The 27180-nt window shown below is 40.9% G+C and overlaps 1 protein-coding gene across 2 annotated transcripts in view; it reads right to left on the minus strand.

The window, feature by feature from the left end:
• Window positions 1-20215, minus strand: part of LOC117418057 (protein kinase C beta type-like) — a 105832-nt gene extending 85617 nt beyond the window's left edge. Inside the window, exons 1-2 of one of the 2 annotated variants that reach the window (XM_059035496.1) lie at window positions 19862-20215; window positions 19289-19320 (exon numbers count right to left, since the gene is read on the minus strand). In XM_059035496.1, coding sequence (XP_058891479.1) covers window positions 19289-19320; window positions 19862-20025 — 196 coding nt within the window. In that variant the 5' untranslated portion in view covers window positions 20026-20215. The remainder of the gene's footprint in view (window positions 1-19288; window positions 19321-19861) is intronic. The other variant, XM_034030614.3, reaches the window with a different exon arrangement.
• Window positions 20216-27180: the final 6965 nt, after the last annotated feature.

Raw genomic sequence — 27180 nt, forward strand, 5'->3', positions numbered from 1 at the left:
ACACAGATGGTTCAATTAGGGTATGGTTGGAACAAACACCAGGACTAGAATGGCTCTCAATGTGTTTGCCGCCACATCCCTTAAGCAGAACACATTTTATTTCAGACAAGAATCATAAAACACACAATACATGCATATACACACACACGCACAGACATTTGTCATGGGCCATACCTAAACAAAAGTAAAACTTGAATTATGAAATTGAGTTTTCCCCAAATCTCATTCACTGTGCACCGTAATTGCTTTTCTAATTCGTGAATTCCTGGAATTGGTTGAGCATTCTATGCAAGACAAGGCATTTGCTGCAAATGTTTATAGGAATTGCTACATGTGCTGCACCCACATTCTAGTATAGTGCTGGATGTACTTTTGCATTTAGCATTTCTGTGAAAAAATGTGTTAATGTACACGGTAAGCACTTTTTCTATATTCATTAAAATTAATAAAAGGTTTAAATGTAAATAATTTTTTTTTTTTTTTTTTTTTTTACCATTAACATTTACCATGAACCTGATTTTAGCTTGCTGGGAGAATCCATAGGAAATACAACAATGTCACCAAATGTTTGGAGGCTTACTGTAAATGTACATTACTGTTTGTGTACACCTTTATACTGTCATCTTCTTGGAATGCAGTCAGCGCAATATCAAGGTGATATTTGCAATAAATTACATAGAACCCCTTTTTTTGTACCAATGCAGTCACTTAAAAGGTCCTTGTATCCCAGCCAAACAGTGTCTAGAAAACAAAAGTTGAGGAAACCCAGAGGCTGTTGCTGGGGAGTGTGTATCTAAACCGGATACACACTCCAGGGGGCAAGCACCTTGCCCCAAAAGCAAAGCCAGTGGGGGGATTAACACAGAGAAAATGCATCCAAATTTGCCTGTGCGAGTAAAATCTGCACATGTAAAAAGGCATTCAATTTTAACTGTGCTTATGAAGAGCAGTTTGCTGAAATTAAACAACCCTGACTAACCATATAGAAATACCCTATAGTACAGTATTTCTATTTATTAAACACTATGTAGTGCAGTATACTATATGAAACGATAGTGCTTAGGAAATTAGTATTGTACTTTTGTCATGCTTGCACTGTAGCCGCATTCAATAGATGAAGACAAATGCAAAACAGAAATCTTTTCATGAAAATCATTTCATGTTGTTCAGCACTGAAAACACCAAAACCAGAAATCCCATTTTTGGTGGAACACAAACGAGATCTAAAACAAAGAAAGTATTCTTACCAGATGAAATAGGACTCCCTAAGTATCTGCAGATGTAGATGCTAAAGTAAACTGCAGGGTTTTTAGATCGCGCCATGTTGCCTAGCAACTGGATGGTGAACCCTCATGGGTTAAAAGTGCTACAGTTCAGTAAACTGGTACCCGAGGCTCTGCTGCACCGTTTCATAACCGCCCTTTAATTCCTATTTATAACCTAGTGAGGTCCTTTCTTATACAAATCCTGGTAACTCTTTAGCCCATGGAAATGCTGAAAGAACAAGAAGGATCTACATTTAAGACACTAGCAACAAGCTGTCATTCTTGCGTAGTACGACAGAGTTTAGGCAGGAGGTGTAGAAAGACGGGCCAGGTTTTTCAGCTACTGGCCAGCCGAGAGAATTTGAATATTGTGCTTAAGGTTTTGAGAAGCCTTAACCTTAATCGAAAGAATGCAGTACAGTTTAGCATTGGCCCGTCTTTCTGCACCAGGTAAAGAGCGTGGCCCGTCTTTCTGCACCAGGTAAAGAGCGTGGCCCGTCTTTCTGCACCAGGTAAAGAGCGTGGCCCGTCTTTCTGCACCTGTGCCTAGTTGATTATAGTTGTGGTTTTAATTTCCATTGAGCAGCATTCTTGACATTTAAAAGTACTGACACAAGTGTTTCGACATCATCCTGGTAGCGGTTCCTTAGCAGTGTTATTTAAAATGTGTACAAAAAAGATTTCTGGAGTCCAGATTTTAGACAGTAACTGCATTGAAGCGTTTTTGCAGGATAGAGTACTGAAGCTAGAAAACAATGTTAAATGCCGCAATCAAATAAAAGAGCTGCTTTGTTGTACCGGTGTCGTTATCACAGGTCATGCTTGCTTATTTTAGAGTTCAGAATTAACACACACACACACACACACGCACACGCACACAGGCAAAGGATCCAGCAGCCGGATACCCAAAAAGAAGTTGGCAAATACAAAAAGTTCCAGATGGCAGAAAAGCTGCTAAATTTAAAACACTGAAGAAAAACTGTTGACTTTCAACAGGCTCAGCTGTACACAACCAGTTCCTTAAAATAAAAGATATCTGAGAGATGCTGACTGAAAAAAAATCAGGCAGAAAAAAAAGAACATTGACAGACGTTGCAGTACTTCTTTTGAAGGAAACAGGCTGTTCAACATTTTGTGATGCATTCTATAAATGACTTTGTACTCAGAGTTGGAAGGCAGTATAATTGACAGAATTCTCCCACACAGAGCAGTGAGCTGTTATGATGGTGTCTATTGTGACAAACACATGCATACACACTTTACAGACTTTAGAATTTTTCACCGAGTTAGTATTCCATGGACCGGTTTAACCATCTCTGGAATCAGCCGAAAGCGGGCAAACCACCAGCTCCAACCAGACTACACCAGTCCTGATCCTGGCTGGAATTTTCATAAAGGCTCCCTCTGTCATGACAATTAAATAAACTACTGTACACTTTTTCACCTTACACTCTGTAACCCACAAAACTAAACTGTAATGTGAGAACTCCACATCCCGACAAGTCAATATACACATACAGGAAGTTATGGACTGTATTACTACATTCTAAACAAATAAATACATACACGTGTAGACTTGAGTAAAACAGAAACACACACACACACACACTGAATGCAGTCTGTATAATCTGTTCACAGGCAATCTCTGAAATTATGGCCCATTTCTATACTGTTTTCATGCTGATTCAATCAAAATATCATCTGCTCAAAAATAAAACAAAATTAAATCCTGACTGACAGTGCTGAAATGAAGTTTAAAAAAATTACAGATCAAGCAATACGTTTAACTGAATTCCTCCTGTGGGATTACACGCATTTAGAACCACAGTTAGCAAAAAATACAAAACAAAAACATTTAGGCAGAACGGCGGGGCTGTGAATTAACTTTACAATCAAGGGTGAATGAGATTGGACGTGTTGGCGATCTTTGACAAGATTCTACTTGTACAGCCTGGCTTCATGGGGCTAAAACAATGCTATCAGGCGGCAATGCCCAACAACAAATTAAAAAAAAAAAAGAGTTTGATTATTGACTTTCTTTGAGATGCCCAAATGCATGAAACGATACTCTATTCATGAAAATATACTCTATGAAATACAAGATACACTCAAAGTCTGCCTCCGAGTTAAGACAACATTTGGCACATCCTGCAACATCTGATTATTATCCAGTTTGACCACGACAGATCATATGAAAATAAGAAAAGTTAATTAAATTCATTATTAATGAAAAACATATTTTTTTGTATCATAATGCTTAATATGATACCCAACAGCAGCTACTTCTCAAAACACAAATATGAAAAAAAAAAAACAGAAAATGACAGATTATCCACAACAGATGTGCTGGTAACCCAATGGAGAACAGGAAGATCTATTTATACTTGAAGTGGTGGAGTCTCAGTAAATTTAACATCTGATAACACAATCCAGAAATGACCAAAAGAGGAATCCACTTCTGAAATAGGTACAATCTATGAAGGCAAAAACACAAACAGAACAGCAAGTAGTATCTTATACCTGCAGCAAAAAATAAATAACTAAATAGATCCAGTACTTTGCCTTATTGTCTTAAAATTGAAGTACAGCACGTGAAATTGCCATTGAAAATAAATTCTAGTCAACATAATAAAAACTCTTAAAGTAACGTTTTACAGATCGGGTATTCCAGACTGTAACAGGGTGAGGTGCCCTGTACATTGCTTGTTTACTTTTAGATCGGGGTCCCCCTCTGCCCCTGTGTTATTTTGTATCATTATTATGATTTATTATTGTATACATGACGGCGAGCGCCGTATGTTATTGTTTTGTTTATTTTTAAAACGTGTCCTGGCAGAGGCGAGATCGGTGCTCGTCCTCTGCCAGGTGTAATGAAAAATACTCGTGCAGAAGGTGGCCATCTCCCGAATTAATTAAGTGATTAATTTAGTTGCTAATCGGGAGATGGTCACCTGAATATAAAAAGCCTGCAGCTCTCCAGTTCAGGGTGGGTGTTTGGAGTAGAGAGACGGAGAGCGAGAGGATTAAAACGAAACTAACAGTAAACAGTAAACAGGAACAGTGACGGCGATCTGCCCAGCCTGACCTGTGTTTTTGTGTTGGTGATTTCTTTTTGTTTAATTATTTATTTTGCTCTGTGAGCGAGTGTTTTCTGTTTGAATATTTTATTTATTTTTTTGGATTCATTAAATAAAACGGCGCCCGCGCCACTACACAATACCTTTTTGTTTTGTTGTCCCTGCTTCTGCCGTGACGTCAGACCCTCAGCCATTCCTGTCACACGTGGTGTCCTGCGTGGGATCGCAGCGCCTCCAGGACGCAGGCAGAAGAGGGTACTACATCTTTTTCATTTTTTTTTCGGTTTTTTGATTGTGGTTGGAGGGAGAAAGGAGAGTAAGGAGGAAGAAGGATGGGAGGAAAACGGAGGATAGGGAGAAGGATGAGCTGCAGACAGCAGCAGCTGCAGCAACAGCAGCCCGGGTGTTACTGCTGCGCTGAGCCTGGGCATTCCAGGACCAACTGCCCCTGGTACCCCCTTGGACAGCGACCCCAACTATGCCCCATCTGCGGAGGTGAGCACTACGTGGCCCGCTGCCCTGTCCATCAGGAGCAGGGGTCGCCTCAGTCTCCACAACCAGCAGGGGGAGGTAGACTGCTGCTCCCACCGCCCCAACAACAGCGGCCACAACAGCAACCACAGCAGCTGAACAAGAGGTGGTGGTCCAGGGTGCCAACTAAGTTTGGACCCCCGGACTGGGCAGCTGAACAGGAGCAGTGGAGGAAGGAGGGGGCTCCTATGTGCGGCGCCTGTGGCGAGTTTGGGCACGTCAGGGAAGACTGCCCTTACGGGGACCCCCAGTTTGAAGAGGCGTGGAACCAGGGTCTGGTGGGGGACGCTGCAGAGTGGTTCTGGGCAGTGGACCAGACCCGGTCATCTCCAGCACCCAAGAGTGAGGAGCCCGAACGTCCTGCGCCTGAAAGGGAGGAGCCCGAACGTCCTGCGCCTGAAAGGGAGGAGCCCGAACATCCTGCACCCAAGAGGGGGGAGTCGGTGCGTCCACAGCCCAGGTACCTGCCAGCAGAGGGAGAGTTCCTGCTGGTTCCACCTCCACCTCCGTGGGAGGACTGCATGTCGCTTCCACCTCCGCCAGCAGAGGGAGAGTTCCTGCTGGTTCCGCCTCCACCTCCGTGGGAGGACTGCATGTCGCTTCCACCTCCGCCAGCAGAGGGAGAGTTCCTGCTGGTTCCGCCTCCACCACACTGGGAGGACTGTGTGTCGCTCCCACCTCCGCCAGCAGAGGGTGAGTGCCTGCTGGTTCCGCATCCATCGCCGCCACCAGCAGAGGGAGCATGCCTGCTGGTTCCACCTCCATCGAAGCCACCAGCAGAGGGAGCATGCCTGCTGGTTCCGCCACCAGCAGAAGGAGCATGCCTGCTGGTTTCAAAGCTGCCTCCTTCGCAGCCAGAAGGGGAGGAGCAGGAGCTGCCTCCTTCGCAGCCAGAAGGGGAGGAGCAGGAGCTGCCTCCTTCGCAGCCAGAAGGGGAGGAGCAGGAGCTGCCTCCTTCGCAGCCAGAAGGGGAGGAGCAGGAGCTGCCTCCTTCGCAGCCAGAAGGGGAGGAGCAGGAGCTGCCTCCTTCGCAGCCAGAAGGGGAGGAGCAGGAGCTGCCTCCTTCGCAGCCAGAAGGGGAGGAGCAGGAGCTGCCTCTTTCGCAGCCAGAAGGGGAGGAGCAGGAGCTGCTTCCACCACCACCCGAGGGAGAGCAGCAGGAGCTGCCTCTTTCTTCACCACCACCACCCGAGGGAGAGGAGCAGGAGCTGCCTCTCCCTTCACGACAGGATGGACCGAAACAGAAGGTTGGCGGTCCGCAGCTGCCCTTGCACAGGCTGCTAAAACGAGCAAGGGGGAAAATCGCTGGGTCGCAGCGGCTGAGAAGAGGGCCAAACCTAGCCCCAACGCTGGTCCTGGCTCCCCTCCTGCAATCGCCTCCTGAGGGTCCGCTGCCGCCGTCGCCTCCTGAGGGTCCGCTGCCGCCCTGTCGTGCATCGCCTGGGGATGCCAGCCTCGCTTCGCCCAAGGATGTCTGTCTGGCATCGCCTGGGGTTGCCAGCCGCTCCGCATCGCCTGGGGTTGCCAGCCGCTCCGCATCGCCTGGGGTTGCCAGCCGCTCCGCATCGCCTGGGGTTGCCAGCCGCTCCGCATCGCCTGGGGTTGCCAGCCGCTCCGCATCGCCTGGGGTTGCCAGCCGCTCCGCATCGCCTGGGGCTGCCTGCTCCGCATCGCCTGGGGTTGCCAGCCGCTCCGCATCGCCTGGGGCTGCCTGCTCCGCATCGCCTGGGGTTGCCAGCTGCTCCGCATCGCCTGAGGTTGCCAGCCGCTCCACATCGCCTGGGGTGGCCTGTTCCGCATCGCCTGGGGCTGCCGTTTGCTCCACACAGGGTGCAGGGTGCGAGGGAGAAGTGGAGCTCCCGCTGCCGCCTCTATGGCCAGGGGCTCCCCTCCCAAGTCCGCTGCTGCTGCCGTCGCCTCCCGAGGGTCCGCTGCTGCTGCCGTCGCCTCCCGAGGGTCCGCTGCTGCTGCCGTCACCTCCCGAGGGTCCGCTGCTGCTGCCGTCGCCTCCCGAGGGGGCGCTGCCGTCGCCTGGGGTCGCCAGGGGTCCTGCTTCGCCTGGGGTCACTACACTATGGCCGGAGCCCCACGGAGGGGAACGGACGGCCATGAAGAAAAGGGGAGAGGTCAGGAGACCAGCTCCCCCAGCCGCACTTTCGCGGTCGGAGATCATGTGGTCGGAGCCCCACGGAGGGGAACTGCCGGCCATGAAGAAGGGGGGGGAGGTCAGGAGACCAGCTCCCCCAGCCGCACTTTCGCGGCAGGAAACACTGTGGCCAGAGCCCCACGGAGGGGAGCTGCCGGCCACAAAGAAGGGGGGGGAGGTCAGGAGACCAGCTCCCCCAGCCGCACTTTCGCGGCAGGATAGTGTATGGCGGGAGCCCCTGAAGAGGGAGCTGCCGGCCACGGAAAATTGGGGGGTGCCGGACCTCCCACCATGGCCACCCCCATGGACACTGTGCTTTCCCCCTCTTCCGGGACTTTGAGACTGAGGGGGGAGGTGGCCGTTGGGGCCATGTGTGCATTGCACAAGGGGGGGGATATGTAACAGGGTGAGGTGCCCTGTACATTGCTTGTTTACTTTTAGATCGGGGTCCCCCTCTGCCCCTGTGTTATTTTGTATCATTATTATGATTTATTATTGTATACATGACGGCGAGCGCCGTATGTTATTGTTTTGTTTATTTTTAAAACGTGTCCTGGCAGAGGCGAGATCGGTGCTCGTCCTCTGCCAGGTGTAATGAAAAATACTCGTGCAGAAGGTGGCCATCTCCCGAATTAATTAAGTGATTAATTTAGTTGCTAATCGGGAGATGGTCACCTGAATATAAAAAGCCTGCAGCTCTCCAGTTCAGGGTGGGTGTTTGGAGTAGAGAGACGGAGAGCAAGAGGATTAAAACGAAACTAACAGTAAACAGGAACAGTGACGGCGATCTGCCCAGCCTGACCTGTGTTTTTGTGTTGGTGATTTCTTTTTGTTTAATTATTTATTTTGCTCTGTGAGCGAGTGTTTTCTGTTTGAATATTTTATTTATTTTTTTGGATTCATTAAATAAAACGGCGCCCGCGCCACTACACAATACCTTTTTGTTTTGTTGTCCCTGCTTCTGCCGTGACGTCAGACCCTCAGCCATTCCTGTCACACAGACCCATAAATCTGAACAGTTGGTCTTTTACACCAGAGAGGTCACGTGCTTGATTATAAAACCACCGGCATGCAACTCTCAAGAATAATGCAATGAGCCCAAGGATGACTGCAGTGAATGTATCTGTGGATCACTCATCTTTCTGAAGCCCAAAGAAAAAACTGGAACACTTCAATTTATTCATACTCATTTATTCTTTCATAAACCACAAAGAAAATATTTCTAGGGCTGGTTGGAAATTCCAGATTCTAGTATAACCTCTTGACCAATATATATTTTTAAATTACAGTTAGGCTTGACCAGTCTCTTAACATTTCCTAGAATGGCTCAAATTGCTCTTCACCCATGTGCCCAAATGCTTGTGTTGCAGGGTAAATGGATTCTAACTTCTCGGCTGTTTCTAAAACCAGACCTTGGGAGAGGGGCTGTTTTAAAATCTGTAGAAATACTACAATTCTTTGCAAAAAAGTTTTGACAAAAAACTCTTCATTATTAAAGCTAGAAATAAAGCAATGTTTTACAGTAGAGTGCTGATCGCATTATGGCTGAAAAAAAAAAAAAAAATATCCACAGACCGGAAACCACAGCAAACAAACATGAAATGGAGGCATCAGAAGCAGACGAGAGCTGATGCAGTAAGAAAGTGAAACAGAGATAGAGAGAGAAAAAGAGAGAGAGAGAGAGAGAGAGAGAGAGAGAGAGAGAGAGAGAGAGAGAGAGAATGATACTGTTGATAGATAACAGTCAAGGGTCAATTTTGACTTTGTAACCCTAAAATCAACAAATAAACATTAACAAATTAGCTATTTTTAGGGAGGGCAGAAAAGGGGGGGAAGAGAGCGAGAGAGAGCGAGAGAGAGAGAGACTGAGCATAGGGATTGCCAGGACCGAGACAGCTGAGATGTGAGGTTTAGGGGGCAGGAGGAAAATTTGACAAAGTCCCCCTGCAAGTCTTTCTTTCAACAAAAAAATAAATAAATAAATAAATAAATAAATAAAAGGAGGATCCAGCAACAGCAGCAGCCGCCATTAAGACACAGGGAGAACAACTGATAACTCCTGTCATGTCGTTCCAATACAAATAACTCTGCTTCCTCAAGATGCACAATTAAAATATGTTCCACGAGTAATAGGTTAACACCTTCATACCATTTCCCAACACCCGGAGACACCCAGAACAACAATACAGGAGATGAATAAAGAACAGCTATTAACGTTCTCAAACTATGGTGCAGAAATACCCTTTAGAATAAGGCCTGCCGCAGTGGTAATTATCCAGCCTGGACCAATTTAACCTAAACACACTCCGGGAGTGATTCAGTGCCATCTGTAGACTTTCCTTGCTGTTAAAAACATAAGCTGGGGTGTCAAGTTTATAAAACAAGTTTATAAACAAGTTATAAACTTGTTTATAAACTTGACACCCCAGCTTATGTTTTTATAAACATGTTTACGTTTATAAAAGTTTATAAAAGTTTATGTTTATAAACTTTATAAACAAGTTTATCAACATGTTTACGTTTTCGTGAAATACATTCTTTTACTTTTTCATTGCACAAGCAGGCTCCCAGCTTCCTTTGTCACTTTACAGTACTCCACGAAGTGTAAAACGTTCAATTATTTGTTAAAGATTTGAAACCTCACAAGGTCCCTAACTCCTGGGAAAAAACACTGCAAACAAAAGCATGAGCTGGGAAAGTCTGCTGTAGAAAGAGAATGTACAGAAAGATTTCTCACAAAAAAAAAAAACACATAACAGATTTCTTGCCATGAAAGTCTTTAAATGTTAAATAATATCTATTTTTAGGAATGCACGCCTTGAACACAAAGGCTATGTACATACATGAATAAATAAATACACAAGCCATCTCTTTAAAATGTGAAATATATTATTTACAATATGCATGTAGAGATGTATTTATTTTCAAGGAAGTATATGAACACTTCCAGTTGGGTTTTTTATGTTACAGATACAGAACGTTGTCTCATAAGAAATGGAAATTACTCAGCAGTGGAATCAACCACATTCCAAACTGAAAATCGGCACTTGTAGCCAAGTTTTGATAATGTGAGCTAGAAATATGAAACAAATAATGAAGACACGGAAGGGAAAAACACAGAATTGGTTAGAGTCATTTTTATTGATGTCAATGTATTCAATTCTCCTGCTGGGCGCAACTCCATTGTCACACACACTAATGCTTCTAGAGCGAGAGGCTCTTGACCTCACACACACACACACAAACTCCCAAGTTTTTGCAAGACGCACAGCCTTGAAAGAGGAGCAAGCAGAGAGGAGAGGCAATTAGAGGGATGTTGGAAATGACGGAGAGAGCAGTACCATGTTGAAGAGGACCGGGACTAAAGCATAGCTTAAACTTGCTGCACAATCACTCAAAGCCCAACCCCTCCCCTCCTCTCCCCTCCCTTGACAGAATAATGCCTGGTTCCACTTCCACTAACCTGGGATAAGTGGATGACTACTTGCTGGTCCACTACACTATTCCCTAGAGTTTTAACTATACCACCCCCGGCATACTAATTATTCATGAGCAATCTGTACCATGCTGCATCACTTGGCCTTTCCGTTTCCAATTATACAAGCCTCAGTTGGTCGCCAATGGCCTCCACCCACAAAAAGCAATTACAATGAAGATGGACATGCTAGTCAACTGTTTTTTTGTTGTTGCTTTTCTTTCTTATAGAAGGCACCTAACAGGCACTCTGATGGAAGGTGCTTCTGCACCCACAAATAACAAAACAGTCTCCAAAACAATGACCATTTTGGAGAACAGATCCCCCACCCCAACAGTCAGTTAAAAAAAAAAGAAGCCTTCACAAATGTATGGTTTTGGCATGGTTTCCACCGCACTGTTAGTCAGCCCATACTCTACAGCACGTTCAAATCAGAATGTAGAAGTAAATATCGCAGGTGTTCGTGTGGGTGTAACTTTTTTTTCTGTATGTAAATCAGGCTATGATTCTAAACATATCAAAACACACTACTGTAGATCTACCCACACTGGCCCTGAGGTGCACAAAGTGAATAAACTACAGTACAACAAACAAAAACAATTAAATGTACAGTATTTCCAGAAATCAGTGGAACAGTCTAATAACTAAAACAGAGTGGGAAAGAGGAAACAGAAGAACTACTAGTGTATTTTGAGAAGTGAAAGAATGTTTAGCAGCACACAGGTGGCACAGCAGACTAGATGCACTTTTGTGAAACTGGAACGCACTTTGACAGTAGATACAAGTAACTCTCTTTCTATCCAATGAACCATCAGAAAGTTTAAAAAAAATAAACATCCCATTCACAAGTCCTTCAGTTTGAGTGCTTTGCTACATAATGTGGTTCCGTGGTTCAAACGAAGAATACACTCGTTCAATCCTATAATGCACTAAAATGGTGCCGCAGAAAATGAATTATGGTATGCTAAGAGAGACAAGACAGGAGTGCGATTAACGTGCGTTAAAAAAATGTATCGCCCAAAAAAATGTACGCGTTAATCTCAGAAGTTAACTGCGATTAATTGACAGCCCTAAAAATTATATTTAAAAGTATCTAATCCTTAAAACAAACTAATCAAAAAAATGAGGGTGAAAAAGGAGGAAACGGCTTTGACTTATTTATTTTTTTAAAGTTAGAAAATATATTTTTTAAAGAATTTTGTAACTGTAATAAAACACACTTTAGGATGTGATCCTGCTGTTATTATTATTATAATGATAAAGGCAGTACAACAACTACCAATATTTGGGTACTAGGATCATTTAGGAACCTAGCACCAAATCCAGCACTCCAGTACCATCTTAGAATTCTACACTGCCACTTGACTGGTTACAGTATACACTGGACAACATGAATATCAAACCAAGGTAGAACTCCAGAGTACCTCTCAGTGCATGCACTGTTACTATCTCAGTATCAGCAGGGCATGAAATCAAAAAGCCACACACTAATTAGTGCCCCTGCTGCCAAGACTTAGCAACACAAGATTACACTTGGTAGCAGAGAAAACTGGACTTCTGTTGACCATGAAATGTACTCATGTAGTTTTCTTTAAAAAGGTAAAACATTTAAAGTCAATAAGTCAAGTCCATAATCATTTTGGGTCAGCAATCTATGATCAGAGAGAGCAATACGATACAGTGGATATTTTAAGTACCGTAGTAAACACTTCTGTTATTGTTAGTCTTCACAGACCACAGAGTCTTACAGTTTCACATCTTTGTTCGATTGCCATGGTCAGCCTAAGCCAAGAGCAGAATCAGGCAAAAGCCCAAAAACTCTCCAATCAGACTTCAAAGCTACATTATTATTATTCATTTCTTAGCACACGCCCTTATCCAGGGTGACTTACAATTGTTACAAAATATCCAGTACAAAATATCACATTGTAAAGTATCACATTTCAGAATATCAATGTTTTTGAGGTCCTTGGCACTTCCACCTGTGCTGACGCAGCTGACATGGGCCCATCGTGCACACCTGAAACACAGCACCAGTTTATAGTAACACCTGGACAACTGGTGTTATTTTCAGATTGAGCCGTGTTCAGAATAGAGAAACTAATCCAGAATATAAATTACTCATACTTCGTTTGCACTTTTGCCTGGCATTGTAATAGGAGCTTCTGCCAGGTGGTTTCCATCTTGCTCTTCAAACCAAAAACTTCTCTTGGTGCTGTGTCATTTATCACAATATAGGGTATGAGGGGTATAGTATCATAATCTCTTGTCTGTAGGTCACATTTATATCATCTAAAGAACCGCTTATCTATATGGGATGAAATTTGGTACGGACATTCTTAAGCATAGGATATTGATAGCACCAGAATTGGAGGTAAATAGAGGCTTTCTGTCTGTCTGTGTAACTATTTGTATGCAAGTCCAACTTCATTTTTTAAATTCTAATCTTGAAAATCCATTGTCCAATTCTGAGGAAATTTGCCCAGGGCATTATTTAACACAAGACATTAGGCCTATCAATCGTAGGTATATATGGACAATGTCTGTCTGACCATCTGTCTTTATGTCACACTTGCTATTTGACAGCCTCAGACCCTTACATTCCTCTCCCACTTCCCCAGAAATGTTGGTTCTTTTAGTTTTCACTGCCATGCTTTTAATGAACAACCTGCATGCAAAATGCTGCTTCTAGCTCTCAAACCTCAAATTATTTGAAAATAATATAACCTTCGTTTTATACAAGGTATCTGTATATTTCTTGTCCCAGGCTGAAATACCCCAAACACTACATTTCAGCAGCAATAACAGAAAGAGCATTATTTTTTAAATTGGAGTGCGCACCCCTCAAAAAAAATAAAGAAAGAAAAGGTTTTCTGCATGTATCAACTGATCTAATTTAAGATAGCGATTTATCAGAAAAGGGTGGCGAGGACAGAGCAGCCTTGACGTCAAGCCCGAGAAGTGTGGCTTATACTATGTTGATATCAAGAACTGATTTTCAAATACCATGTTTATTCCTGCTTCTCAAGTTAGTTCCATTACTGGTTTCTTATATTTTGCGTCAGTGCAACGTCAAAAAAATCTTGAGTTTAAATAAGGCGCAGTTTGCAGACAACCTGAAAGGCTGTCAACAAAATACACTTTAGACTTACGAAATCCTTGTTCTGTGTGTCTGCTATAAATCCCGTAGAGCAACATGCATCTTTTAATCATTAAGCCTAGACAAGGCAAAAGCTCAAAAAACAACAGTTTTGTCTCAGATACTTTATGGTGAAGCGGATAGATATTTTTGCTAGTCAACAGCTGTCTAACAGTTAGATCTGAAACTAGCCTCTAAAACAAATGTCCAGACTTCCTGCAGCGATGGAAATATTTTGTAAAGTATACCCAGGTGAGCAATTTGAATTTGTTTTTCAAATTCCTCTTAAGGGGAGGACTCAAGCGCCTTTGGTTCCTTCTGCAAGCTACACCGACTCCACATTTCAGTAAGCAGCAGACTTCTGGAAGCCTCATTTCCACAAGACCTGTGTTAACCCTTCTGAGTTTATTATGTCTTGGGTTTATTCTGTCTTGGTTCGGCAGTTTTTTCCCCCTAATTGACTACAGGCACATGTTTGTGTGATTGTGTGTGTGCGCTTGTTTCTGTGAGTGTGAACAGGGATTCTTGGGGATCTCCTACTGAAAAACACATTAAGAATGAAGGGTTATTAAGCCCTGCTGAATATTTGAGACCAGTCCTACATTTCGTGCTTCCTTGGGGTTTTGATTACAGAACGCAGGCAGACGCTTTTCAATCTACAGAGGGGCGCTTGCCTTCAAAAAGATTTTCTTTACTTGCATATTACTGGAACTTGGTGAGTCGTGGAACTAATCACAAAGGTTTACTTTTTAATTATGAATATATGTACAGGTACAGTATGTATACTTTACTGTATATGCAAGGTTAACACTATCTTTGTTCAAGCTTGATGGCTTCAAGAATCCTAGTTCTATGGAATGTGTCCATGCAATTTCACAGGAAGGATATTTTCAGACAGAACCCACCCACACTTTTCATGTTTTTTCATGTTTAAAAGGTAAATATGAATAAGAAAGAGTTTTAACAGTTACCACTCCACCTATCTATATACTGCAGTCTTGAATGTCAAAGCCAGCACTGCATGTATATAGTCACCCTTTAAGGTGTTTTTTGTTGGCTGTGTTTGGTGTCAAGAGGACCTGTGCAGCTGGCTCCATGTCCCTAGATGGGTGTCAATAGAGGACAGGAGGCGACATGGAGAGGAGAGTATTTGTGAATACAAATGCAGGAGCTACCTCCGGGACCCAACCACATGACATAAGAGAAACCGCCTCAGGTTCACAGCTCCAGCACTTCAAACACATAGAAGATTATAAACTGGTGGGAAGGCAGCAAAGTGTCACATCTCACAACAACTTGACGAATATGTGATGAATTTATATACGTAGTTATGATAGTGAGAGCACCTCCAAGATGACAACGACGGACTGATCTACAGCCAGCTAACAGCAGACTGCTGTAGGTCTTGCCCTGCGCACAGACAGGCTACGAGACATGCACACTTTACTTAATACAGTGCTTCTAATCGAGATACTGATAATAAAACTGTGCTTCTAATCGGGATACTGATAATCGGGATTGCTTAAATGGGATGAGCGGAGATCGCTTTTCAGAGCAAGACAGGTTGAGTAGCACAGTGCAGTGAGTACGTGATTACGCTGTGACTTGCATAAATTGCGTAAACCATGTTGAACTCTTCAAACTGTTGCAAAAAAAGCTGGCGCGTCAACAGCGCAGGTGCGATTAATTTTATTTATGAATAAACAAAACATTGACTCGTATTTGAAATTATGTAATTAACATATAATCATAATGAAATGTGATTTCATTATTTTTCTTTTCATTAAGAATAAAAAAAAGTGTGACTCATGTCGTCTCAACTGCCTCTCGTTTTGATTGAGACAGCCGCTTATTCGGGATATCTTTCCTCTCCTGAGGCGTCCCAATACAGCGTCGCCAACTGTAGGATGTTCTGTGTGATAACATCCTGTACTGTAAAGTACGGTTGACTGCTGAATATAAAGCATTACACCACAACATGGTCAAAGCTGTTAATGACAGGAAGTACTTTGTTTTTCATTGACAGCTTTTCGCCATGTTAGAAGCTGAAATTCCTTTTTTTTAATCTTAATTTTAAAGCAGTTTTATCTGTGAAAATAGTGAGAGATTGTTTGATATTGTTAACAAAGCCTTATCTATAGTCATGTATGAACCCCCCCACCTCGCCCCATGTCTCTACTGTACTTATTTGTTATGAAATATGGATTACATTTTAAGTCATGGTGGGTTATGTTTTGTATTTAGTTACCAAGTGTAATACACTTACATCAAAAACAATTCACAGTACAATAGATTTCTAATTATCTCATAATAGAATCTTCAGAGGACCCTCATGCAGCTATAGAACAGGAGCTGCTGAATGACCATAATGTACAAATGTGCTGCAGAAAAGGGTTAATTCATTCTTTTTGAAAAATCAAATAGGCCAAATGAGTGAGCTGAGATAAACAGCACCGCATGATCGTGCATTGCTCAGCACTATTATAACCACTTCTCCCATTACGGTTAACAGCTGACCAGACACGGTTGAGAGAACCTACCCATATAGTAAGATTGACCTTTGACAACCGAAAATATCTCAACACGTAGTTACACCATAGCCTATGGTTTAACATGCAACGTTATACAAACATTGCTAAATACAGTAACCACCTCTGTTATAACCACTGTTCTCTGTTTCAGAGCCAGTATTACGTTCTTTACATAGATTGTGCTCTTACCACGAGAACTAAATTCCTGCAATTGCCAACAGGATGCCAGTGCAAACATTGCTAAAAGTTCACTCAGAATCGGAATATTCTCTCCCCCTTTCGACAGCCTCCTATCTGTGACATACAGTAATATTGAACTTAATGCCATACGCGCATTCGAAGGTTAGCCAAAAAGGTTTCTGTTTTGTGCAATCAGCAACTGATAACCTCAAGGGATCAAGCTATGGAGATGGATGAAAAGTAATTGATAATAGATGATTGATCAGTCTATGCATTGAAAATAATCACTTGTATCTGTCAAATACGTGAATTCAAATATTTACTATACTGACAGCAAAAAGATGCGGCTTTAATGACGTTTAAGAATGCTCATACATAGCAAATGTATTATTATTATTTATTTTTTTTATGCCTGAGAAAATGTGTTCTCTTCAGTTACTGTGTTGTACCAACAGCAAATCCATAAACAGTCATTTTATCTGTGAAAATGGCCTCTAACAGTTTTGCTTCAGCTGAGAAAACAGGAAAGAGGTGGGTTTCTACTGATACTTTGATGTGTAACAAGTTTTAAAGAATCCATTTATTTATTTATTTATTTTTTTTGGGGGGGGGGACATCTGGACGTCTTTTTAAGCTGTTTGCAATGCTGCAAACGTGTAGAGGTGCCAGGTGTAGTTTTAGAATACAGAATTGGCAACTGTAGAAGAATGTGTGTGGGATTCATTTCTTGCATGCTAGTACTAGTCTGAGCTGCTCAAGGGGCAATGCAGGCTGCATGCAGTCAGTTAATGGAGCCTACAGAGCGTTTCCTGTGCTATCAATTAGTCTAACAGCGTCAGTGTGTTAGATGCATTTATTTTGGTATTTATTTCAAAATTAAGAACTGTTGCTAAAATAGTGCAATACAGAATAGCCTGTTGAGAATAACTGAGAACTCACTATTTTAATAATAATAATAATAATAATAATAATAATAATAATAATAATAATAATAATAATGTGTGGATACAATACATGTCTTTTAACATGTTCTGCACTGACATTGGATGAAGAATATCAGCCTCACATAACCCCTGGATTTAAAATGGAGCATTATATCATTCTTACAGGATGAATCACTGCCATATTTAAAAATGAAATGCAACAAAACACTACTGTACAGAACAGGTTCATATTTTTAGATAGATGCATGAAGAAAAACAATGCTTTACTTAGCATTCATTCAATCAACAAACCTTACCACCTAAAAATAAACTGGCACAGGAGCAACTTCTGGCATTCTTCTATGAGTCAAACACAGCAGGATAATCAATTAGTCAAGTTTTCTTGACAAAACGCCAGCATGCTGTAAAACATACAATGCTGCCAAACAGTACAAGCACTGTATTGCAAAGAACAGATTTATTTCATTTTTACAGTAATGCAGTGTATTTCAATATTCACCCTAAATCAATTGCTGCCCTGGTCAACACATTTAAGCTACTGTATGGTGTTAGGGCTATGGAATAATGTATCTGCGCTGAACAACAGCAATGTACTGCTCTTTCTTAGGGCTATAATACTGTATGTGTCACATCATTGTGTTATCCCAACAATGAAACTGGATTCAAACAACCTGAATGCCAGCCAGTTTGGAGCTGGTTGGGGTTTTGATCTGATTGAACCCGGTTAAGTTCTGCACTCACATGCTGCACACTTGATTTTTATTTATATTTTTTATGTGAAATCTGAAAACAATTCCAATTGATCGATTCCTTGTGACATCAAATCAATAACTTAACATTGTTTAGGAAAAATTCCACCTCATGCCTGTATCTGTGTCTTTAGACAATTGTATGACATTTTCCAGTCAATGCTGGTTCCCTGAGGTTTTTTTTTTGTGGCAGTTTTAAATGTATAGGATTAATTTCATCCAACATAATGTCAAAATGTGGCACCCATCATACTAACATTAGTGACTCTAAAATTATGTTGGGCTAGAAAAAAAAGGTTTTGGAAACTAAGAGCCCATTCAAAATCTTGGCAGAATGAGGCCATTGCGCATTAAAAAGGTCATCATGAATGATATAGAAATCCAATCCAATAATCCAATACTACAATATCACTTTTTAAAAATGATTTCTATCAATTTCACACAGTGAAAATAAAATGACCCAAATGTGGACCACATGAGGACAAAACATCCAGGAATGCACATTGCAATATGCAAATCTTTGTAATTATTTGATCAAAACTTGAGTCACTGTAGATTAAAAATCACTGCAGATTAATGGCATTAATCTTTTGATACTGTATTGATGGTAAATATTGTATGCAAAAAAAATGGGTTCCAGATGTGCAGTAATAAATTATTACCAAAGAACTTATGACAGATATTAAAGCAGAGTTCATGTACAATATTAATATTAGCAAATTATTAGAACGTGCGGTAGTGCTCAACGTTTCCGGTTTTTATTTTTGGTTACGTGTGATGTCCCTTTAAAAGATATTGAGCCGCCTCTGTTTCTTAATTAAACTCTTGGAAATGCATTGATTGTGAAGAAAAATGACTTTTGTTTTTTCACCTGTAACTTGAATTAGACTATTATTTTGTTTTAATTGATAAAAATAATAAGGCAGCTCCTTTTAATTCCTTTTAGCTCCTAATGTTTAATTCATGCCGAACACAAATAACCATTTCCTCTTAATTACGATTTAATGACATCAATTGAACTATACTCACTGTTTGTGTTCGGTTGAATTAGAAACCTCATGACAAAAATGACAATATATTGTATAGCAATATATTTTGACCTATATAATTTTTCCGTAAGGGTAGGCGCTTCATTGTCAGACCCTAAAGAATACTATATATAATCCTATCATAATGTATTGTATCACTGCATGGTTAAGAAACCGAATCCTGTACAACTGGTAACATTTTCAAAGTGAAGCGCACACCCACCTTGACACTGGAAACCTTGCTTCCCGAATCCCCTGCAGGTAAAACGAGAAAAAATTATTAGAACATGGACCAGAAAACCGTGCTTTAGCATCCAATTATTAACTGGGCGCCTGTCTATAAATCTGACAGCATTCTGACAATAGCATAAATAACAAAGCCAGCACCGCTGCAAATGTCAATACTGTTCTGATGCATCTAGGAAATGCATGTTGCAAAATGCGCGTCTGAATGCGAGTATTTATCTTTGAGTCTATTTAGAACTTCAGTAAACAATTGCACTGTTATGGCACTGAATGCAAAGTGAACTAGTGGCATTTTCTATCTCGCAATATCACAACAATTTATTATGATTTTTTTGTAACCTGCTTAAAATACAAATCAAAACTATGGAAAATTAACAATTAATCCAATACACACAAAACCTATATATATATATATATATATATATATATATATATATATATATATATATATATCCACAAGTGGTTTTAAGTTCTGAAAGGGAATGCAGCTGCTGCACAGGTGGAGTGAGTTTGTCTCCACCGACAGCGGAGTAGTTTATAGACGGCTCACCAGATGAAGTCTGTGCAATGGCTGCAGAAGGTCGGTTGCTTGAAGAACCGTGCAATAAACTTGTGATCTTTAACTTCATGGACATTTTTCTGCCTCAGAGCCCCAGTCCTGGCGAAACCGCGGGCGGTGGTCTCCTCGCCGTCACTGCTAACGGGATCAGCCATTTTGAACAAGGAAGTGTTAAAGAATAAGTTGTGTTTTTTGTGTTGATGAAGACACCACTGTCTGTCAGCCCTGTGCGTGGCTATGCAGCGCTACAGTGAAGCTGTTCCGATTCCTCTGCCGCACCTTGCACACTTGCTGCTTGCTGCTGGTACACTGAGCTCTTGAGCTCTTAGCTCGGCTCTTACCGCTATCCACCTCTGTCTACCATGTGATATCCTTAACCCCGCCTACTACAGTCTATATGCCTTACTGTACTTCAGATGCGACAAGAATTAATACACGGCGTGAGATACTTGTAAAACTGAATCTTGTAAAACTGCGCATTACTACAATTAAAAGCAGCACTCCATGCAATGGGTACTTTGCATACAGTTTAAGGTACTGTCACCTTCAATTTGAATTATTGTATTCAGCTGGCTGCTGTCACCAACTGTAAAACAGGAATAGTCAGTTCAGAATCGCTGCACAATACCCATAATGCCAGTTCTGCAAAGCAGAAAACACTGCTGGAAATTACTGGTTTTCTGCTGGTCCTTCTATTTCAAGAAACTGTAATGTAAAAGTCAAGTGTTTGTCTAAGCTAGATGAGAAATGAGTAAGTGTGTTCCAGTTCCCAGGTAATTACAATATTGCTGGATTATTCAATGTTTTGGAAGGTCTGCGTATAATCTTAGTGACAGAATTAATAAATAAAGGCAACAGTTGCTAAAAACTTAAGAAAATGCCAAGAATTTCCAGTCATGAATATGACTTGACACATCTTGACAAATCTGCAGCTGGGCAGTGCTGCAGAACCACAATCTCTTTGCTCAACCAAGTGGCAAACAGTGCAGGCAGCCGCAAACAGCTGGCTGCAACCAGTGCCATTGTCCACGCATCTGTCAAGCTGCCCAGCGGCAGGGTCTCTCCTTCATAACACTTTGATCTACTTGTAAAAGCACAGGGCTGCAATGCTTACTATTTATATTGTTTATATCTGCTGTCATTCTGTTTGCTGTAAAGGTAAATCTGATCAGTTCCACTAGTCAGAGCTGTTTACAATAAAAGTATCCTTCACTGCATTGTTCTTTATTATATATCCAGATACAAATAAATGACCTGAATCCACCAGTTCTAAACCCTAGAGATTACTAGTCCAATATGGGCAGCATTCATCGTAAAAATTCATGAACAGTGTGAGCTATGAAGGATACAAAATGGAAGAGCATATTATTAATGCTGTAATGCATTCAGCTGGAAAAAAACCCCTCAAAAGCACACGTCAGAAATATATTGCAGAGCTATAGCACAGTACTGCATTGAAGACCTTTTGGTAATGAATATCCAACTATACTGGATTTCATTAAACCAGCTGGGTAACTGACAGGAAACCAGTGTTATATTTCTGAGTTCTGATTAAATGTTCACTATGTTTTCTTTTGCACTGAAACCCATAAGGAATGAGCATTTTTTCAATTGCCAGTAAAATTTCACAGACATAAAATATGGATTAAGACGCAGGTTATTGAAAATTAAGGCCAGTTTAAAGCAATTTTGTAGTATAGCTCTCATTGCATAGCAGTTTGATCCAATCCTGGTTTTCGGTATGAGTTTATTAAGACACTCCTGAATTTGTTACTTATACACTGTGGATAATCAAGCTCTTACTAAAACCTGGAATGGGTCAAACTGCTATGCAATAGGAGTCTTATTTCCATCCCTGAACTGTCATCTGATGTGTGCAACTAAAGGGTGTAATAGGCTATGGCTCACCAATAGTTCCCCATGCTAAGATAGAAAAGTAATGCTTATTAATTTATGCATGCACTTATTAGGTCTGTATTTAACCTTTGTTAACAAAATACATGAAAAGGATGGCTGGGTTACAATTGTATACCAGGGTGTAATTTCAGAAAATAGTTATATTAGTCTTGAGACCTAGTTTCTGGTAAACTGATGTCCACATCACAAAAAACACACAGTTAACCCTGGGCTGCTTTGCAGGTAGTCTCCCACACCTTATATATATTAGTCCCTCCAGGGCTGTTAGAGTTGAGACACAATGGCAGGTGGAGCTGTCTGTATCACATTGCTGAACCTCCTCTGTGGATAAAAACTTCAGCTTGCAATCATGTCAATTCAGCACCTTTCACAAACACTGTCTAAAATTCATTTGTTTTAAAAGAAAAAACCCCACCAGCATCTGGATTTTGGCAATATTTCATTCAGATTCCGGAGAGCATGTATTTGTGCAGTGCTGAAGATTCTGAGAAGTTTAACACTCCTTCTATAGGGGCCAGCAGGTGAAACTGATGAAGTACAAAACAACTGAAATCCAAAGGAGGCAGTGGGTGTATTTTAAAGTATTTTATTTTTTTTGTTACGATTATATAAGTCTTGAGATTTTTTTTTTTTTTTTTTTGGTTTTTGCATTTGTGTTACATAAGGAAGTCTGGTTTGTTAGCCTGATTTCTAAGGAATAGGTGAAATAAACATACAATAGAACATGTCCTGTGGTGTGGTCAAACCCTGTTTAAAGAAAACCAGAACTCACTTTGGCATCTATTCAGTTAATCTGAACTGCGACAGATCTGAATGCTGATTGGATCATTAAAGCATGACCCTTTGTCTAGCAATCTAAACACTGCAGTGTTCTATTGCTGTACAATGTTATGCTTCAATCATACATTTTTGTTCACCTTCTAGGCAGTCATCGAAAAACCTGTACTGTGCTCAGAAATTCCAATACAAGAGTCACTGCCATGAATATAAAACAATGTACTTACTGATATATATATTTAATAATGAGTGCTTACTTTTTCCTACCTGTGAAAGTAATTTTAAAAGGCAGTAACCCTTCAGCTTGCCCTGGTTTGCAGATGATTGCTGCATAGGGATTTATATAACTACAAAATGCAGAATGAAAGTGTTGTTTGTTGCGTATCTGTTTTTATAAAATGCACTTCAAAAAAATGAATAAATGCATTTACAAAACAGGAAAGTGAGAACTAAGAAACAGCTCTTATTGACTGTAGTCTCACTTCAAGCAGGTTCTTATCCACTTGGTACTTGTTTGCTGATTCCAGTCAGTCTGGAAGATAGAGGCTTTCGTAGGAAGCTTTTGGTGAACAAATAATTATTTCCTCTATTATGAGTTGATGACATGATTTGTGAACAAAATTAATTTGTATCACAGATTATGGATAAAAGGGAGCGATTTCAATCATAAAATATTTGATCTATAAACTCCCTGAGTGCTACAAAGTATTGAAATCGTTATAAGAACAGAAATGGGGCAGCAGTTTGGAGTAGTGGTTAAGGCTCTAGACTCTTGACCAGAAGGTTGTGGGTTCAATCCCCAGTGGGGGACACTGCTGTTGTACCCTTGAGCAAGGTACTTTACCTAGATTGCTCCAGTAAAAAAAAAAAAAAAAACCCAACTGTATAAATGGGTAATTGTATGTAAAAATAATGTGATATCTGTATAATGTGATATCTTGTAACAATTGTAAGTTGCCCTGGATAAGGGCGTCTGCTAAGAAATTAATAATAATAATAATAATAATAATAAATGGTTTCATCTGTAGATAATAAAGGAAGCTAAAATGTTCCAAACCTCCATTTGCTTTTAAGTTTGGTTTAAAAAGTGAACATTAGAGGTAACTTGAAACTGTATAAAGGAAGACAAACAAAATCTCTTAATGTTAAGTTTTCTTTTTGTTAGAGGTATTACTGCAGTAATAAAATGTGTCATCTTTCATTGTGTTGCTGCTGCTCTTGTCAGAAGTGCATGTCTGGTTTTCCTGTCCAGATCTATCTTCCTGACCTTGTTCCTCACATTGTTCACACCCTTCGATAATCTTTTAAAATGGATAGTGATCCCTCCCTTGTTGGTCACAATGTTAAGATGCTAATGACATGTACTGGAGTGTAGGTGGCACTGAATGCCCATTTGCTGTTGAACAAATCCTACAAGGTCGCTATCAAAGACAGCACAAACAGCAAAAAGCAATGGTCCCTAAACTATACCTTTCAAATTCTCTCTAAGGAATTCAAGGGGAGAAATTAGCCAAGGAGCAAAATAATTCAAGTACAATGAATAAATAAATAAATAAATAAATAAATAAATAACCATTGACTTTGTAAGAAATGGCAGCGCTTTAATGAAATCCTCACATCACTTAACACTCAGTAAGCACATTGAATTCTCTCACTCCCAACATGTGTTTGTTACCATGTATAACAACAAACACAATAATTATTACTTTTAATTACTTGCAGATCTTAGTAGCACTTTGGCAAGCTCTGAGGTGTTACACAGTGACAACATGGTGACTGTCTGGTTTATGCATTGCAATTTTAATAGCAGTGACCAAGCATCTGAGAAATCTTCCCAAAAGATATTGTACAAATTAATTCTGTTTCATTTCTGCAGCGGTTGTGCTTCACGGCAGAGGAGAATTATCTTTAGTGTCTCATGCCAGCCTCTAATGTGCCAATTATTATCATCCATACCAGCTATAAAGAGATGCTAGTTTGTTACTTTCTCAGTGTTTATACCATGAATCAAGACAGTGAGGTAGATGGCAATTAGATGCAGAACTTCAAATATATAGACGCAGAACTATGGTCATTTAAGATTGTATTTTTTATTCTTGTCATCAAATATAACTGTGTAAAGAAGCTTTTCCATAAAGCTTACAGCAACTAGAATGTGGTTTTCATGACTCAATAAGGGGCATCATTCTCTCTAAATCAGAGCCAATCCAGTGCAACATGCAGTAGGAGGCGCTGTCCTTCAAGTTAAAATCAAGGTTCTGTCTACTTTTTGGACATTAATTGTATATGGTACTGTGTCAAAGTGGTGATGCAGTGCTCAGGAATGATAGACACAAATACAATTCACGGTCAAAACCGCTCTTTAATCAGTGGGGTTGCTGGTTTGGCAACCTTAAATTATAGTACCTGGCTCTACACAACAATGTGTATTGTGCAGGTAAAAACACAGGGCACAGTCCCGAAATAATAATGCTGTTCACACACACTTAATACACACATGCTCACAAGTCCAATAGTGGGTGCTGCTTGTGCAAGTGGCGATTCAATACAGTTAATGGTGACAACAATGGTGTAGAGTGGTCCGAGGTGGGTGCTGGCTTTTAGCGACAGCTCCCAGATTAGTTAGCCATCTACAAATGACAAAAGTAACAGTTATTAGACACTACAAAACAACACAAAACACTCACGCTTCTGTTCTCGCTGTACTCCTTTCCAGGTCCTTTCGTAACCATAACAAAGGAACAGATTGCTCGGCCACATTCCCTGATATACCTTCAGTCACGCCCCCTTTGGTAGCGAGCGCAATCACGTCTCCTCCAATCCATGACTGACACCCCCCCCCCCCCCCCCCCCCCTTTTTGGATGGCAGACTTCCGACTGACCCTGGAATGAACTGTCAAACCATCTAGCCCAGGGCGCACTGTTCCTGTTTTACCGCGCCCTCACAGATCAGGAGGGAGATTGTTGACTGGGATTAATTCACTCTCTGTCACAGATACTCTTTGAAAGAAGAGCATGGGTGCAGGAGGAAAAACAAGGTGTTTTTTTTAATCCATTGTCTTGCAGCACCTCTTAGCACTAGCAACATAAATCTTGTGTTGCTTCTGATTGCTGTAACCAAATCACATCATGCAATTTCCTCACTCCGCTGATGCAGCAAGTCATCCATAGTGTGCTGTATAAAATACTTGCATGACCCAAAAAAATAACTTGGGCATTTCACTTATTATTATCAGAAGTTACAGGCATTGACAGGTGCAAGGTAATGCACGTTGCCTTTTCTTTTATTTTGAACTTGAACTACACTAGTTACACTGTAATTGCATGTGTGGTCACATAGTAATTACATTGTAAAATACACAACCATGTGTAAATACAGTGCAATTGCAAAAGATGCTAGCCACTGCATGCCTTTTTCATTTTGTAATTAAGTGTATGAAAAAATAGATAAAAAACTATCCTGGGCATTCATTTGAAGTGAACGGCCTAAGAAACATTGGTGTTCGTGAAATAAAAATCAAGCCTATATAGAATAATGAATTGATTTGCACTCTATATCATTTTTCATTTATTAGTAAATCAGATTTTCTAGTTAATATTTTAATCACCTAGTTATCTGTATATTGAGTCTGTACCTTGGCCCCTGCTAGTTTATTGTTGCAGTAAAACAGAAACAGCAGTTTGTCTCTTTTTAAATCCTCCTGCAAAAGTTTGCAGCCCTGCAACTTTTGAGATTGAATCAGATAAGTGATGTCGCAAGAGCAGCAATGATGCTGTCAATGTTACAAAAGTGGCGGCTCAGCATTAGAAATGTATTTGCTTTCGATTGTAAGTCGCCCTGGATAAGGGCGTCTGCTAAGAAATAAATAATAATAATAATAATAATAATAATAATTAGACAAGTGGGGGATTTAGTGTGGTCTTAAAAAGTAAAACAAAATCTGTAAAATGATAGCTGTGCAGTCTCAGCGCAGCAGTAAGCAATGGAACACTCCATGCCGAGAGGTAACGATCGGTTTTTCTGGAGCTAAATTGCCAGGGAAATTGGTAGTTTATTCACAAGTAGCAGTGAAGGGAGAAGAAAATGGTATGACTGTACAGCGTGGGCTGCTTTGCCCATGGGCTATGAGCTTCTGTAAGCAACTCCAAAGAACACCCTCAGCTTTGCAGGCAGCAATATCTAATTCCACCTACAATCTGTTCATTATTCCCATTGACACCTACCACAGGCCTACTAGGGACTTGTGTTTTGAAACAGAGCCAAGTGCATACTAATGATGCAGAAAATATTGCGTTCCTGGGGATTTCGAATAAATTACAGGTTCAATGTAAGAAACCCTGTGATTTATAATGCTAATAATAAAATATGATGGTATTCTGTTTGTCTGACCTTCACATTATTAAACATATTAGAGCGCACTATTCTGTTTTATCTTTTTAATTGTGCTTTGCTGCTCCGGTGCTTGAAAGAGATTGTTACTTTCCTCCCACATTTTCATACCGCAGAACCGTACTCAATCGTCCTTCACGTGTTGGGTGATAAATCCTGTCAATGTACTGCACTTCACATTTCAATATATGGAAAACACTCTCTAGGGGTTTTGTCTTTATTACAC

Source organism: Acipenser ruthenus, chromosome 13 (genome assembly GCF_902713425.1).
Source record: "Acipenser ruthenus chromosome 13, fAciRut3.2 maternal haplotype, whole genome shotgun sequence".
Classification (NCBI taxonomy): domain Eukaryota; kingdom Metazoa; phylum Chordata; class Actinopteri; order Acipenseriformes; family Acipenseridae; genus Acipenser; species Acipenser ruthenus.